This window comes from Cricetulus griseus, chromosome 3, assembly GCF_003668045.3.
Source record: "Cricetulus griseus strain 17A/GY chromosome 3, alternate assembly CriGri-PICRH-1.0, whole genome shotgun sequence".
NCBI lineage: Eukaryota > Metazoa > Chordata > Mammalia > Rodentia > Cricetidae > Cricetulus > Cricetulus griseus.
This window is the reverse complement of record NC_048596.1, coordinates 274,432,625-274,449,724: the sequence shown is the minus strand read 5'-3', so window position 1 is coordinate 274,449,724 and position 17,100 is coordinate 274,432,625. Positions and strand designations below refer to the sequence as shown.

At 53.7% G+C, this 17,100-nt stretch overlaps 1 protein-coding gene across 5 annotated transcripts; it reads right to left on the bottom strand.

Annotated features, from left to right (window-relative positions):
* Window positions 1-1,579: 1,579 nt before the first annotated feature.
* On the bottom strand, window positions 1,580-16,865 carry Grk6 (G protein-coupled receptor kinase 6). Of its 5 annotated transcripts, none has more exons than XM_027409791.2 (16): window positions 16,708-16,865; window positions 12,148-12,243; window positions 11,151-11,263; window positions 10,951-11,028; window positions 10,506-10,606; window positions 10,139-10,231; window positions 9,979-10,042; window positions 9,718-9,858; window positions 9,175-9,365; window positions 8,363-8,400; window positions 8,188-8,277; window positions 6,950-7,158; window positions 6,718-6,855; window positions 3,482-3,619; window positions 3,267-3,401; window positions 1,580-2,629 (listed from the first exon to the last, which is right to left on the bottom strand). In XM_027409791.2, exons 1-16 carry the CDS (start codon window positions 16,757-16,759, stop codon window positions 2,576-2,578), a joined length of 1,731 nt encoding a protein of 576 aa, XP_027265592.1. In that variant the 5' UTR covers window positions 16,760-16,865; the 3' UTR covers window positions 1,580-2,575. The 5 variants fall into 5 exon arrangements, with proteins under 5 accessions (XP_027265592.1, XP_027265594.1, XP_027265596.1 ...); XM_027409792.2 differs by lacking the exon at window positions 1,580-2,629 and adding an exon at window positions 2,638-3,072; XM_027409793.2 differs by lacking the exon at window positions 16,708-16,865 and having other exon boundaries at window positions 1,580-2,631; window positions 11,151-11,282.
* Between the last annotated feature and the right edge of the window lie 235 nt (window positions 16,866-17,100).

Here is a 17,100-nt window from a genome sequence, read left to right as displayed (position 1 = left end):
TCCACAAGTGTTTGTGTGTGGTGTGTACACAATGAGATCAAAGCTACCTCCTGCACACGGATGAGAATGCCAGATGATGGCTTGCCAAAGTTACACTGGAGTGTTTTCCTACATGGCAGGTAGGGCCTTAAAATACAGCCAGTCAAAACCCCTTGGGGACACTCCCAGTGTCCCGTAGAGTTCACACAGAGCATAGCTTTCAAAGATGGCTGCATCTTACCACTCCTTTCCCAGACCAAGTCCATCATCCATTTGATTCGAACAGCTAGCCTTGCCCTGGGGACTATCAACTCCAGCCCACTTGGGTGCTGTCAAGGTGTCTACTGCTCAGTGTTGTCCTCCAAGTCTTAGCCCTCTAGAATCCTCTACCAAATGCTAGTCACACTGAATGTGACTGTTCCCAAGTCTCCCTGCCTACCAAATTAGCTCCAAGCACTCTGGGAACTCATCTCCACATGGGTCTAGTTCTCACCACAGGGCTGAGTAGGGAGGAGTGGAGTTTGATGGCCTTGTTGGGGAAAGTTCACAAAGGATTTAAGGTGAACCTAACCTTAGACAAGGAGTTCCCTGGACGCCTTCTAGTCCAAAGGAGGAGGTGGAAGGGTCTGTGCCCAATAGCAGGCAAAGTATCTATCTCATGGTACTGCCTGGCACCCACTCACCCTTGTATACCTTTCCTTCATCTGGGTTTCTTTCTACCCAATGAAAATTCCTTGTGCACCTTATTTCCTTCGTACGGACAGAATGGAGAGAAGCATCAATCAGTAAACACTGTGTATCTAGGAGGCCCCCTTTTGGTGTGATGGCACATGCATATATATAATCCTAACATTACACAGGAAGGCCAGAAGAATCAAAAGTCTGAGGCCCGTTTGGCCTACCTACACAGTGAATTCCAGGCCAGCCTGCGGAGCACCAATGGACTCCCTGGTTGCTTCACAGATTCTAGTAGCTGGTATGCAAGGAAACTGGCATCCTCAGACAAGGGCCTAAGCAGAATCAGCTTCAGAAGTTGCCAGACTATGCTGTGTACCCATGGCTGTCACTTCCACAGCCCACAGGCCACAGGCAAGGTGGTCCCAGGAACTCTTGGGAAGCTCAAGACCCTGAGAGGAGTGTGCAAAGCCTGGGAGAAGTTTGTTTTTCAACAGCTTTTGCCCCCCAACATTTGCACGGGAAGTCTCTTTCCCTCCCCAATCTTGCTAATTCCTCTCTTCAGGTGGCTGCTTCAGGACCCGGCAGTCACTAATTTCAGAAAACTCTGAAACTCAAGTGGCTGGTTCCTTCTACCCCTGGCACACCCTCAAACCACCCAAATCACTCAACTACTCTTTGGCCACCTACAAGAGGAAACAGAGAGCTGGGTGTCACGCATGTGTGCCAGATCAGGATGGGCACACAGCAGAAGGCCAGGTTAACACTGACTCAGCGCTGGTGTTTCTCACAACAGCTCCCACCTGCCTGTAAAGCCCTGAAGACTCGTGGGCCTTTGAAGGGCAGCCCTAGTCCCACCCCAGGTCCACCTCCAGTCCCTTCTGACTGGACCAAGAAAGCAGGAAGAATCTTGAAACACCAGAAATCATTTTTAAAAAGAAGCAAGCAGCGATGGCTGGCCAGGCTTGTGCTCAGACTGTATTCACACACAAGACGTGTGGCAGCTCACATTGGCTTTAAATATGGAAAAGCCAGGGCCCTACGGTCCCATGTTGTCCGAATACTAGCATCAGGACGGCCATGAATCTGGGACAGGCCAGGGTAGGGTCTTGGCTTAGGCACAGCCTCACCCTACCCTCTTCACACACTGATACACCCAGCCCCCCACCCCCACCAGGCACACACAAGGAAGGGTGGATCATTGCTGGGTACATGTCTACTTTTATGAGGGATTCTGGAATGTTGGAGGGGTCATTCTAACCCCTCCTATGGCCTATGCTGGGGCACTTCTGAAAAAATGTATCTTTAGGACATGACCCAGTATAAGGAATAATGTGCTCTGGGAGCTGGAAGGCAGGTAGGCGGCCCTTCTTGTGGTCTGACGGGCCCCAGTCAGTTCAGTCTGTGGTTATACTATGGTCCAGGCATAGAGAATACAATGCCCCCATCTCCAGCTCTGACAAATGCTGAGAAAAGGTGACAGCACTGGGCAACCAGAGGTGATGGCCCAAGTCCACGACAGGCAGGCACAAGTCTCACTTGGAGGCTGGTGGTGAGCAGTGCAACGCTGGGGTCAGAGGTCTGACCTGGCCCATACTCTGCTCAAGTGGTGCGGGCCCAGGGTGGCATTGAGAGCGCTCTGGTAGCTATATACATCCATACAAATACATAAATACACAAAGCCCCGAGCGAGCTCCACAGGGGAGAGCTGAAGGGATGCACCTTTGTCCCAAGATGACCCAGGCCTTGTCAAACTCAGCTGGGCCAGGGGTTGAGGGATGGAGGACACTGGGGACAGCTCCGGCTGTGTTCCCCAGGCCACAGCTTGAGTGGACAATGGGGAACACCACTGTGCAAAACTGTAAACGTCACTGAGAGTAGCTGCTACCGCCAACCACCGGTGGGGGCCTCTGCCTGGGGACTAGAGGCGGGTGGGGAGCTCTTCCTCACTGTCGCTGCAGTTTCCACAGCAATCCTGGAGGGACAGGGGAGACACGAAGGGAGAGAGCACAGCAGGTGCCGTTAGTCACCATGAAGGCTGACCAAGGCAGTGTCACGCCCTCAAAGGGGCTGTGGAGATCCCACAAGCTTTAGAGAAGCAGCTCGGGCAAAACATGGGTGGTGTCAGGGTACAGCTTCTCAGCGACAGACTCAAGTAAGCCTAGGAAGCTCACAGGATCTGCCGAGCAAGGCCTTTGTCCATCCCCTGGACAGACTCAGGCACAGGGAGCCAGATGCTAAGTAGGGTTAGCAGCCTGAAGGGGTCAGGGAGCAGGGAGCAAGCAGCAGGGAGGGAGCGGGTAAGGTGGGCACCAGACTTCTTTCTCCTACATCTCGCCTCTGTCATGGAAGGGCTGCCTGGGGCTCCCCACGGTCAGGCAGCAAGGCCACCCCATGAGGAGCCCACACTGCTCACCTCTGGAAAGAGAAAAGAGGCCATGAGACCAGCCAGGCGGGGGCGGGAGGGGGGCAGGCAGGAATGAGGCACCTTAGGCACCACTGGAAGGGCTGGAGGATGCTCACTCCCAATGTAGGTGGGCACCGGCCCTGCCTCCCACCCACTATCCCCATGGAGCAGGGCGGGGCACAGGTCTGCCTCCCACAGGACTTACTTGGCGACTGAAGAGCCTCTGCAACAATCCCTTCTTGGGGGGTGCAGGTGGCTGGCCCTTCCAGTCCAGGTCTGGGGGAACTGATCCATCCAGCCCAAAGACATTTAGTTCCTGGAAGCACTCAGTTTCCACCATCTAGCCAGGAATAGGCAGCTGTGAGGGGAGCCCCAGGGATACCCCTCAGGAGCCCACCCCACTTGCAGGGGAGTCCCTACCTCATTCTGCCAGGGGATGGACACACTACCCGTGGCAAACTTGTGGTAGAAGTCTTGATCGGTGGGCTCCAGATCCACACCTTTAACTGTAGAGAACTGTTCGATGTCCAGAACATCCTTGCAGTAAATAGCCTGGGGCTGGGGTGACAGGGAACAGTCAGGAGGCCTCCAACTCAGACACCTGCAGCTCCCTGGTCTGGAGAGCGGCAAGGTGCCCCATGCATGACTCAGCGCAGTGCTCCCTTATCTCTGAAGCACTTTTCACCTCTGTAGCCCAGGGTCATGACCCTTGGCTGTGTAGCGACGGGATAAGGCTGTGCACAGGCCTGTTGCTGCTAGGCTGGGCTGGCCGGCCTTTTGCTTGTACAGGACTACCTGGGTATGTGACTGGGGCCGGGGTGGGAAGAGGAGTACTGGCTCCCTATAGGGACTGGAGAGGTCTCCACTCTAAAATGTCCAGTACTGGAATGTTTTTCCCATGTCTTCCCAGTTCCTACTGGGAGTTGGCCTCTGCATTTGAAGGCCAATTCTTTTCTATCTCTACACTGCATTCAAAAATATCTTTTTTTGGGGGGGGCGGGGCGCGTTGAGACAGGGTTTCTCTGTGGCTTTGGAGGCTGTCCTGGAACTAGCTCTTGTAGACCAGGCTGGTCTAGAACTCAGAGATCTGCCTGCCTCTGCCTTCCAAGTGCTGGGATTAAAGGCGTGCGCCGCCGCCGCCACTACCATCTGCTTTCAAAATCTTACCACAAAGGAAGTCAATTAAAACATTATCACGTGGCTAGAGGTGTAGTTAGTGGTGTACAGCGTATCTCAGCATGCTTGAGCCCTGGGTTCTATCCTCAGCACACACACTATCTACCAGCCTACCTACTGACACACACACTATCATGATCATCCTGTAAAATGGTGTGTCTGACCTGGAAAAGTCCAAGCTCCCTACAAGATATACCATATATGACTTTGTAATTTTATACCAATACATGTACTGAGGCAGAGAGAATGCTTGAGTCTGCCAGTTCAAAACTTAAAGATAACACAGTGGGACCTCATCTCAAAAGTAAAAGTAAATAGCATTATTCCTGAAAGCCCTACCCACCCCAAAGATACCCTCATGTCAACTATGAATAGAATTTATATCCATATAATAGAATATTATTCAGCTTTTAAAATAAATGGCATATTGGCCTATGTTCCAACCTGGATGAACCCTAAAAGCATTCTTAGCAAAAGAAGCCAGTCACAGAGGACGATGTTCAGAGGACCCCATATACCCACATAGCTAAATTATTCAAAGTAGACGAATATAGGAGAACTAGTGGTTTCCTGGGACAGGAGGAAAGAACTCTGAACCCTAATGGACGTAGGGTTTTGTTTAGGTTCTGGAGAGGCTGGTGAAAACATTCTGATCTTACGTGGTGACAATCACATGACTCAACTGAACTGCATACTTTACATGGGTTAACTGTGATTTCATCTCAATAGCTGATAAAAATGTATTGTCAGCTGGGCATGATAGCCTTTAGTCCTAGTACTCGGGGCAGAGGCAGGTGGATCTCTGAATTCAAGGTCTGCCTGGTCTATAGAGTGAGTTCCAGGACAGCCAGGGCCACACAGAGAAACGTTGTATCCTCAAAAAAACAAAACAAAACAAAACAACAACAAAAACCAGCCAAGTGCTGGCTCAGATACTAAAAGCTTTCACTGCTCTTCCAGGGGGATCCGACACCTCTGGCCTCCACAGACTCCTGAATTCATATACCCACACAGAGATACACATGCAGACTTTTTTTTTTAATTAAAAAAAAAAAAAAAAAAAAAGCAGGCTGGAGAGATGGCTCAGAGGTTAAGAGCACTTACTGCTCTTCCAGAGGTCCTGAGTTCAATTTCTAGCAACCAAACCATCCGTAATGAGATTTGATGCCCTCTCCTGGTGTGTAGGCAAACATGCAGACAGAATGCTGCATACATAATAAATACATCATAACAAATCATAAAATAAAAAAGCATTGTTGAGCTTGCATTTTCATCCACTGCTTCTAATGTTAAGTTCCAAGATACTGACTTTATTTCTAAATTTGAACAATGACCCACAGGCAGTGTGACCATCTCAGGGCTAGAGGACAAGCACAGAGCGGGAATTAACCTGAGCAGCAGCTCCAGCCTGAGGCAGCAGGGTCAGCTCACTGACGATGCTCGACCTCTCGGTGGGTGACGTCTACCATGTGAGCCATCACTCAGGCTCCCTCCCTGGCCGCTCATCTCCTCTCTGACCCACTCCCACACCTCAAATCAGGTTGAACCCCCAAAGGTACCCTGCCATCCTTAGAACATGGCATTGCTCCTGCTCTGCATATATTGTTCCAGTCACACTGGCCTCATAGATGCCGCTCCATGTCCCTAGGCTGGTCCCGCTCTAGGGCTTCAGTGCCTGTCTGGAATGTTCATGTCCTCAGACCTTTGCATGATTCTCTCCTCAGGTCTACTTTCCCAGCAGCTTCTCAGAGATTATCCCGTCGAGAGTGATTACACCCCCTCATAGCTGCCTTCCTGGCCTACTCGCTTTCCTCTGGCACTCAGGACCACCTGAAAGCTCTCCTTGCTTGCTGGTTTATTTTGGTGTTTCCATTAGAGCATAAGGCTGGGCCTGGCTCCGTGGACCTCATTATCTCAAAGCCTGACATATATGGAATTCAGGAATTTGTTAAATGTATAAACACACGTGGTTGACAGACACCAAGCTGGACCCAGTCTCCACAAACTTGTGGGAAGGAGGCAAGCTCCCACTGGGCCGGAAGGCATGTGATCCAAGTGTCCAGTGAATCTCTTCAGCAAACAGTTTTAGAGTTTCATTTCAAGTTCTTGAACAAGAGTTGCTCTCTGTCGACCGGATAGCTGGCTAGCTAAGATCTGAGCCTGAGCTCCTGGTCCAGCAATGCCACTCCCTGGGAAAAGATGCCTGTCATGGAAGACTAGCCAACCACAGGACAAAGAGGAATCAAGTTCCTGGAGCATCCCATGTCCACCCTCATTCCAACTTGAACTAAAACTCACGCTATGTGGGGCTTCACCCATGCACATGCACACACACAAACACTCATACATAGACTTTTTGGAGGGCAGCCCAAACCATTAGATGGGTTTTTCAACATTTGCATTGAAAGTGACCAGGCCATTGCTCCAAGGCCCCGTGTCCTGGCTTGTCCAGGCCATGAGCAAGAATGAGTGGGACTTACATCAGGCTTAAAAGGCGGTTCCAGCATTCCAGCTCCCAGCCGCTTGAAATTCAGTCTCTTAAAAAGGGGGTGCTCCTTTACCTCGCGGGCACCACCTCCACGGCACCCCAGGCGCTCAGCAGGGTCCTTGCTGAGAAGCTGTAGCAGGGCAGAGGTGGTTGGGGTACCTTTGAACAGATGAGGGATCCCCAGCTCCAGCCCAGGCCAGGCCAGTGAAGCCTATGGCTCATACCTGAGAGCAGAGCGAGCGCGCCTGTGGGGAAAAGTGCTCTGAGTACTCCTCGGGCACCTCCTTGACCAGCCTCTCTACTTCCTCCCTCTTGATCTTCTTCTTCCTCTGCTGGAAGGGGGACTGGCCTGCAATCATCTCATACAGGAGGCAGCCTAGCGCCCACCAGTCAGGACTGAATGTGTACCGCTCATTTTTTACCACCTCCGGAGCTGGGCAGGGGAACAGGAGTCAGGGCTGGGTGCACAGTGAAGAACAGCCCTCGGGCCCCAGAAACAAAAACGCAGAGGATTAGTTCAAACACCTGCTAGCTAGGCAGGACGTCACTGGCCTGGTGGAGACCTCAGCCGTGTAAGAAACCACATTTCATCAATGCAAGCTGATGTGGCCCTGAAGTGGGGGAGAGAGTCACACCAAACGTCCCCGGTCCGACTGTTCTGGTTCTTTGTTTTGTTTTTCAAGAACCAATTGTTCTTTGTTTGTTTGTTTTTGGTGGTGGTGGTGGTAGGTTTTTGAACACAGGGCCACACACATCTGGCAAGTACCCCATGAGCTACAACAAACACACCTAGCCCAGAACCCCAGCACTTTTTTTTAAAAATTTAAATTGTTTGGCTTATTAAATGTTGGCAATCAATTCAAATTATTCTAAAAACAATTCAACTTCAGAATTAATGTAGGCCAAATCAGGGTCTTGTAGCCATTGACTAGTAACTTCTGGATTTCCCAGGGGATGAAAACACCCATTTGCTGATATCTCCAACTCGCCCGGGGAGGCTCCTCCAGAAGCCAGCTCTGATGAGGTTTTACAGCAGAAACAGAGGCTAAAAGTAGAGTGACTAGCCCAAGACGGAGCCTGGGAAACCTGGACTGCACTATGTCACACCGTCCACATGGTAGGTCTCCACTGCCTGTATCTTGGATGGCCATGTTATTCCAAGCATGGGCCGTTGCAGGGAAGAATGGCCATGGAAATGCATTTGGTTCTCTTAACCTTTACTCCAACAGACCCACCTGACCCTAGGTGCTCAATAAGCCTCCAGCAAATGACTAGCAGGCATTCATAATGGTTGGATCTGGCTAAGTCTTGGTGTCCTGATCCACAAAAAATATAGCAGAAGCTGTGTTGATTTGGGCTATCTAGTCTCTGAGGTGTCTCCCCCAGATACAGCAGTGGATAGGCCAGGCCTAGGACAGCAAGGGGAACCAGAAGACTGGTGTACCAGGTCAAAGGGACTTACCCATGTAGCCCACAGTGCCCACACGGCCTTTGATGGTCTGGCCCTCAGGCACGTGCACAGCCAGTCCCAAGTCAGAGATACGGATGTGGCCTGGGTAGGGGTATTGAAGTAGGTGGGTCCACTGATGGACCAGGCCTTCCCATCACACCCCTCCCACCTGGGCCTTCTCACCCACCATGGTCATCCAACAGGATATTCTCTGGCTTTAGGTCCCTGTGGGGAGAAAAAGGCACAGTCAGAGGCTGCGGTTTTCCAGGAAGCCAGAGCCAGCCTCTCCTAGCTCAAGTGCCTGCTGGGATCAGGTATGGAGCAAGTTGAAGGGCTCATTTGCTGCCCCGGTAGAAGAGCCCTGCTCTCCAGGGCAAGGCCCTCCGGAGCCAGAACTTCAGGAACTTTCTAGGGCAGTGAGAAATGGCTCCAATCTAAAGAAGTGAGGACTCCCACCCAGTGGAGGGACCCATCTGGGGGAGGGGATCCCTGGAGATCATCCTTGGACTCGTTCACCCCTGATGTTGAAGCTCCCTTCCCTTGGTGGCCAACTCTACCTTCTCTGTCACATGAGGCTACTCTTCCATCCCCTCAGAGGGCTGTTGTGAGGCTCAGATGAAAGTGTCACCCATAACCACCATAAGCACAGCTCTCTACTACTGAGCCCACCTGCAAGGCAGGAATGACGGTCTCCAAGAAAGAGAGTTCATGTGGGAAGCAGGGAGCTGACTAGCTCAAGGTCACATAGAGAAGGGTGACAAAAATCAGAATTCACACATTGGTCAGCCAGCTAGACCCCAAAACCTAGGTCTGCGGCACTCCAAACTATCAAATGTGGGTAAGTGTGTGCATGGAGCCAGTGTTGGCTTGTGGTTAGACAAACCTCCAGCTCACTATCAAGCCTGATCGACAGCCTTAGCTGCCACTACTGTACCTCACTGCTGCCCCTGTCCAGGAAGGACCAAGTCCTGGAACAGCCACCGAGAAGCTCAGCCCCACCTGTAGACAATGCGTTCCCGGTGCAAGTCCTCCAGGCCACAGCAGATCTCGGCAGCATAGAAGACAGCGCGTGCTTCAGGGAAGCCAGCCTGGCCCATGTGGTAGATGTGGAACTTGAGGTCCCCTCCATTCATCAGTGTCAGCACCAGGCACAGTGCATCCTTCGTCTCATAGGCGTAGGCCAAGCTCACCTGTGCTCAGGAGAAACAAACCTTCAGGAGCTGTGGGGGGGTGCCTTGGCGCTCACACTGTGTGTGTGTGTACATGTGTGTGTACATGTGTGCCTGCGTGTGTATGTCTGTGTGCTCATGGCAGCCACCCAAACAATCTTCTGTGTGCCACTCCTTAGGGCTCAGCAGGCTTCCTGAGCCTGGAATAGCACTCCTACCCCACCCTTCTTAGGTACTGCCAGGGCAGGAAGGGACAGAGCAGAGCAGAGGGCAGTCCCTTTGGCAATAGGGAGGGACTTTAGCCTGGTGGGTGGGGAACACCGACAACAGTGTGAACGAAGGGAAGGAAGGGAGAGAGCTCCTGTGTACTTACTACAAACCTACTGTTCACTTTTTCCAGGATCTGCTTCTCATTGAGCGCCATGGCCTCCCCTTTCCGCTTCTTGATCCGTTTCTTTTCCAGTTTCTTGCATGCATACATCTTGCCTGTGGCCCGCACCTGGCAGGCACACACCTGTAGCCAGGGTAGACACGAACAGGTGAGGGCCAGCCATGCTCTTGCTGGAGGCGGGAGGGTCCAAGCCTGCTGCCCCCCATCCAGTGTACTCTGCAAAGGTATCATCCGGCCACTCACCTCCCCAAAGCCACCTTTGCCCAGGACTCGGTACTGCCTAAAGGTGTTTTTGGTCACTGGCTGCCTATAGGCAAGAGTAAAAGAAATAAGCATTTATGCGGGTTTTCCCATAAGGAAACCCCCAACCTTGTCTCTCCAGTGTGGCCCTGGAGGAGCTCACCTTTCCAGCCACTTCCACTGCAGAAAACGGTTGAAGTAAATGCTGTCGAGGTAGTCAGCAAAAGGCGCCGTGCTTAGGTACTCATGGGTCAGCCTGTCGGGAAAGGGTCAGCCCGTAGGGTAAGTCCCTAACAAAGCCAGGCTCAGCCTGGGGGCCCAGGCCGCCCATCACACGTCTGCTCAGCCCACAAAGCACCACCCTGCCCTCTACCACCATCTCACTAACACAGGGACCAGGAGACACGCATTCCATGCTGACACAAGAGGGGAGGGCATGGACAGGGAGAGGAGCTGAGCTTGCCGGACTTCAGGGACCACAGAGCCCCTTCCCTAGCTCAATTTCCACACTTGTGGGTATGGAGCCTTACCGGGTCAGCTCCTGGAAGAGGTCTTTGCAGGGTCCCTGCTCTAGCTGCTGGGCACAGTTACTCACCAGCTGTCGGGGAACCTCAGGGATGAGGTCAGGACCCTAGGACAGACCCAGACAGGTCAATGCAGAGGGCTCCCTTGGACAGCTGCCTGCTCCCAAGGCAGCACTGCCAGCTGTCTGTGGGTGCCGAGGGTGGCTGTGGGTGGGTAGTGCACTGGCTGCCTCTTTGCTGAACTCCCTTCCTGCCCCCCTCCACTCGAGACAGGGTAAGACAGCCACTGGCAGGCTGCCTGACCCAAGCTCAGCCCAATCCCTGGGCTGCATGCCCATGGTGCTGCCTGGAACAGGCCCAAGGCACTCACTGCCCAGGCTGTGGTCACTCCTCTGCCTGATGTCACTGGGCCCTGCCTGCTGCCGTCATCTCTCCATCACTGCTCACTCACCGTGTGGCTCAGAAAATTCTGCATTAGTCGCCGCCCACATGCCTTCCGTTTCTCATCAGGGGTCACTTCATACTCAGCCTGCAGGGTGAGAAGCAAAAAAGCTTGGGGCTGAGAGGAGTGACAGACATGGGGGGAGGGGCAGTGGCCAAGACCTCTGCTTGCCCCCAGTGCTGGGCCGGGCCCTGGGGCAGGACACTCACCACCCCATCCAGGAAGGCAGTACAGCGAGTCAGCTCAGGCCTCGTGGCGCAGAACTCACGAAATAACAGACGCCCAATGGGCTGACGTTCACACAGGCTGTGGTAGTCACGCTCTGCAGGCCAACAGGGGAGCTGCTGGGTCACAGACTAAGAAATCGTTGGCAGGGCACTCTGGTCTATACCCCACATCTGGGATCCACTAACTTCTAGGCCCAAGAGTGGTAGTAGCCATTATCTCTTTCAGAGCCCTCACTGCAATCCTCAGGCAGGCACCACGGTTACACCAATGTAACTTGGGGGGTATGGGACCCAGGGAGGTTGATTACTTCAACTCAGTGGCAAAGAGCCAGGAGTCTGGACTACAGAGGCCAGGGCCCTGGTTCACAGACTTGCATGTCACAGTTCTGGGGTTGGGTGTGGTCTTGTGTGGTTCCGGCCCAGCCCAGCCCAGCCCAAGTCTACACCTGTTGCCTGCCTGGCGAAAGTGCGAGAGGAAGCTGTGGCTTCCGCTGCCCTCAGCTGGGCCTCCTTCCCAAGCAGGGTACATTCTACCCTCATGCAAGCCATCTTGAGTACTGTTCAGATCCTCAGCCAAGAAATACGAATGGGAGCCCTTCTATCCCTTCTAGAAACAACCGGAGCACACTGCTCTAGCTTTGATGGGTGCCCTCAGGTCTGGCCTGGATGAGGTTCATAAGCACAGGCTGGTGTTCCAAACCTGTTGGCCCCAGGCTGCCTTTCTTTCCTTCCTCCAGCCCAGCCCAGCCCTCCTCTCCCCGTGCCCACGCCGCTGACACCAGGCAGGACCCAGTCTCTGCTCTCCACACGTTCCACACCCACGAGGTGAAACTGGGTGGGATCGAGTAACCGCAGTCTTTCTGGGCACTGGACACACCCTCCCCCATGGTGCCCCTGTGACCCAGGGCAAGGTCTGGAAAGGTCCTCTTGGGCAGACCCCCGTCTGCTCCGGCAGTCGGGAGCGTCCCCCGGGCCTCACCGAGGCTGAGGCGCAGCTCTTCACACTGGCTGATATGGGGGAACTGCAGCATCTGGCGCCATTTCTTGCTTTTGCCTTTGCGATTCCCAGCGCCACCTGCAGGAGCAACCGGGAGCTGCATCGCACTGGGGTCCCGAGCTCGCACACTCCAGCACGCCCTTCACAAACCCAGGACACACGCGGTCCTTCTGGATACCCACACTAAGGGCTCCCAGAATAAGAACCAAAAAGAACAGTGAGGACATTTCAGGTATTTCAGTCACTCCCCCTACTCAGCAGGAATCCTGCAGATTAAGAAAGTAGACAAGAACCGGGCAGTGGTGGCGACGGCGCACGCCTTTAATCTCAGCACTCAGGAGGCAGAGGCAGGCGGATCTCTGTACCAGGACAGTCAGAGCTATTACACAGAAAAACCCTGTCTGGAAAACAACAACAAAGTAGATACGAAGCGGGTAGTGATGGTGCACCCTTTAACCCAGTGTTCAAGAAGCAAGCGGGTGAGGCCAGCCTGGTCTACACTTTTTGTTTGGTTTTTCTTCTTTTTTTTTTAAAAAAAAATAAATTCCTATTTAAATTAAAAATAAATTTTATTTTACATACTAATCCCAGTTCCCTCTCCCTCCCATTCTCCCCCTCCCCAACTCCCCCATCCACCCCCCCCGCGAAGGGTGAGACCTCCCATGTGGGATCATCAAAATCTGTCACATCATTGTTTGTTTTTCAAGACAGGGTTAGGGTAGCATTGGCTGTCCTGGAATGTACTCTAAAGACCAGGCTGTCCTCAAACTCAAGAGAATCCACCTGCCTCTGGGATTAAAGGCATGTGCCACCATGTCCTAGTGAAAGGCAAGTTGTCCAACTGGCAAGTTGATCTCTTTTTTTAAATATTTATTCATGTATTTTATGTATATGAGTGTTCTGTCTTCATGCACACCAGAAGAAGGAATCTGATCCCATTGCAGATGGTTGTGGGCCACCATGTGGTTGCTGGGAATTGAACTCAGGACCTCAGGAAGAGCAGTCTGTGCTCTTAACCTCTGAGCCACTGAGCCATCTCTCCAGCCCCTGGTCTACACTCTACATGTCAGTTCCAGGAAAGCCAAGGCTACATAATGAGACGCTGGGGGAGGGGGGGAAGGAGAGAGAGAGAGAGAGAGAGAGAGAGAGAGAGAGAGAGAGAGAGAGAGAGAGAGAGAGAAACAGAAAGAGAAAAAGAAGGGAGGAGGAGGAAGGGAGGGAGGGAGGGAGGGGCAAACACACAAGAAAGCAGATAGACAAGGACACCACAGTGGAAGGGGTCACTTAAGAGGCCAAGACATGCCAGCCAGAGATCCTATGTGGTACGGGACATGCTTGAGATACCACAGGCAGCCTGGGCAGCCTCCCAGGCCCCTTACACCAAGTGCTGCACCAGAACTATCTCCCTGACCCCAGTAAGGTGGTGGTAGGAAGGCTGGTACTCAGGATGCCCCTACCCTTGCCCTACCTAGGTGAGCCCCATCTGTAGCTGCTGGACCACAAGAGCAGCTGAGACAGGTCGATTAATGTTCCACAGTTCCCACCCAACCTGCAGAAGCAGCGAGGAACAGGCGAACTGGAATAGAAACTTGAAAAATAAAACTAAAAACATTAGGCTGGGGATGATGCATGACGCCTTTAGTCCCAGCATTAGGGGGCAGAGGCAGAGTCTCTCTGAGATCAAGGCCAGCCTGGTCTACATAGCGAGTTCCAGGACAGCTAGGGCTACATAGGCAAGGTCTCAAAAAAACTAACCAAATAAAAAACCCACACTGCAGGAACACAGAGCATGTCAGGGAGGGAACCACACGTCTTTGCGACAACACATCAGGACCTGAATCTGGAACTCCAACACCTGCATACTTCTGGCCATCACTGCCTCACCCACACCACCCAGTTTTTGTGGGACCTCCAGAGGCACCATAGAGTTGAGTGGAAGACTGTGCATGTCCAACTCAGTGGGAAGCGGCCAGACCCAGCTCCAGTTAATTGACAACCTTAGGCAATCAATCTAGCTTGCCTGGCCTCAGTTTCCTCAGCAGTGTCTCCATCTGACCCAGTGTAGTGTAGAAGCTGAATTCTGGGAAAGGGGCAGGGCTGGGCTGGGTCCCTAACTGGGTTCCCCAAGGAAGGAGGAAGTGCTGCAGTGTCCCCTTGAGAAAGCCTCTGGTGGCCCCTCCATACCGCCTGTACCCTGTGTGCCCACAGCCATTGCTTCACTGCAAGTGAGCAAGAGACCTCCATTCACTAGCCTGTGGCAAGGCCTCCCCAGAAGTGGAACTCCTCAGGCTCCCCCTCCACCCAGGTCCCTCACCCAACCCTCCATTTGCTCGCCTCCCCGAGAAGTCACTTCCTCCTCTCCCTCCTCCCAGCTCTATCAAGGCAAGAGCAAAAAGTCACATGCAAATACCCTGTCCTAGAACTGGCTGCCAATCTGTGGGGCTCCTCTCTACCCAACCCTGCCCTGCCCTCCTCCTGTGTGCCTCTGGCACCTGGGGAAGGAAGAAAATCCAATCAAGGGTGTACACCCCCAGGGTCATTCCACCTAACCAGATAACCCACAAGTTTGTGAGAAAACTGATTGTCTGTGAGGCGAATTCGGAGCCTTATCCCGATCCCCAAATTCAGGTTCCTTACCCACCTCTATCTTGACTAGCATTTATTAAAAGCTAACTGACCTTTGATCCTAGCACTTGGGAGGCAGAAGCAGGATGAACTCTGAGTTCGAGGCCAGCCTGTAGTCTACAAAGCAAGTTCCAAGTAAACAAAGACTATATAGGGAGACCATCTCAAAAACAGCATCAACAAAAAAGAGCCAACTATACACATATAACGCAAATTTGCCAACTGCTGAAGGTCTCTGGTCACTTGAAAAGCTGGCTGCAAACTGTGAGCTGTTGTGTGAAATGATTCTGACTCAACCAATTCATGGATAGAAGACCCCTTGACAATGAGGCTTTCCTTAAAACACACACACACACACACACACACACACACACACACACACACACACACACACGATCAATGATGTTGAGGGCAGCAAGCACGGCAAAGGCCATGCAGGTATGCATGGTGGTGGTGTCGCAGCCAGTTCAGGATACGATCCTCTAAGTGAGGCTCTGGTCCCCACTATGGCCATGCTATCCTGTGCCTCACCCAAGATCTGACAAAGCCTATACACAGGTACCCACCGAGTCTGACCCAGCAAGGCAATGCCTTTAGGGGGCCTAAGGCCTGAATTGGCTAGCCCTAGGAAGTGAGGCCTGGCCCCAGCTCTCCTTCCTCCTCCTCCCTGGCTGGCTGGATGACGAGGCAGAACAGAATCCGCAGATGCCCCCAGAGGCTGAGAGGAAGGCACAGCCCCTGAGTTTGATAAGGGACAGGAGATAAGATAGACTCCCTTGGGCACTAGGGACCCGGCTGCCCATCCCATTCCCAGGCAACACCTCCCTGGGTGTGACACTGCACTGGGTAGGCAGAGGATGTCAGGTGCTGCGCCACTTTGGGGCTTCTCTGAGGTTCCTATAGACTACTGGGTACCTTTTGTCCTAAGCCTGGGTCAGTTACAATCTTGCTGGGTAATCTGGGGTTAGTCGTTGGCTGGTTTGTGCCTCAGTTTCCCACCTGTAACCTGATACACAACAGTGGAGCTAGTGACTCTCTCAGCCTGGAAACCCATCACAAAGTGGGAAACTGTCACTATGTTCCTGGAGTTCTAAGTGGGAGAATCTTGTTCAATGTCCGTTCCCCCAGCACCCTGGACAGAGTGGGACAGAATGTCGCTGAGGTGAATTTAATGTCTGTCTGGTCCTGTGTCACCAGGACCCTCAGAGAGCAGGTGCAAATTAACATCTGGAGTGAAACCAATAAGGAGCTGCTCGGGAGCATATCCATGTGCACACACACAAATTCCACAAGACTGGTTTCCCAGTCACGCCTTTCAGCTCCACCAGCCCAGTATGCTCGGTCCCATTTATTTCTTTGTGCATCTGCCTAACAGGTCATATAGGCTTGCAAAACCCGTTGCCCATTCACCGGTTTTTAGTGTTCAGAGTCTCCTAGTGAGTGGCGCTTCTGCTGGTACTGTTACGTGTCCACAAGTTTCCCCATGTCGGCTGGGTTGTCTACGCAAAGGCTTGGTTCATTCATTCTCCAATCTTTACAGATTACCAACTTTGTGCTGTTCGGGGCATCTGGGCCTGGGCACGTGGGGCAGGCACCTTCCTGCCTCTCTGCTAGAAGGCCTCAGACACACGCTCCTGGGGCTCACACCCCACTTTTCCTCTTCCTTCCCGTTCTCCTTCAGCCCCCACACCCGCCGCGACGCCCGCCCGTGGCGCGACCCCCGCCCGCCGGTCTTGGGCCCCTGGTTCCGGGGGCAGGTGCGAGGGGCAGGCCGGAAGGGCTCGCGTCTGCGCTAAGAGTCGGGGTGCAGACTCCAGGGCACGAGGGTAGCGGGGGCCCGGGCGGCCCGTGGAGCTCGGAGGTCGCGCGCCCGCGATCCCCGCACCCGGGCCCGGCCGCCCGCCTGCCCGGCCTCACCTTCCCGGGCCTTGAGTAGCACCGTGTTCGCTACGATGTTCTCGAGCTCCATGGGCTGCAGCGCCGCCCGGCCCGCCAGGCCGCGCCGCCGGCCGGGACCGCCCGCGAGAGCCGGGGCCGATGGCGATCGGCGCGGCTCGCTCGGCTCGCTCCACTCGCCGCGGCCTCGGCCTCACCGCCGCGCCCTGCGCCCGGCCCCGCCCGCCCCGCCCCGCCCCCCCGCCTTCTGTTTACTTGGCTCGGCCAATAGGCGAGCGGACGCTCCCCGCGCCAGGCGGCCATTGGTCAGCCTCTCCGCCCTGCCCCGCCCACGGAGCCGGGAACTCGCTCCCAGCGGGGAGGGGGCGGGCCCCGTTGCGTCGCCTCTTCCTGGTTGGACGGCGGGCAGGGTCC

What these genes read in the sequence shown, in the direction of transcription:
- Grk6 (XM_027409791.2), bottom strand. Translation starts at nt 16,759, where the DNA reads ATGGAGCTCGAGAACATCGTAGCGAACACGGTGCTACTCAAGGCCCGG. An exon ending in CTCTTCCAGGAGCTGACCCG is followed by an intron (nt 10,232 to 10,505) that starts GTAAGGCTCCAT and finishes CTTTCCCGACAG; the next exon opens with GCTGACCCATGAGTACCTAA. An exon ending in AGAGGCTCTTCAGTCGCCAA is followed by an intron (nt 2,630 to 3,266) that starts GTAAGTCCTGTG and finishes CTGTCCCTCCAG; the next exon opens with GATTGCTGTGGAAACTGCAG.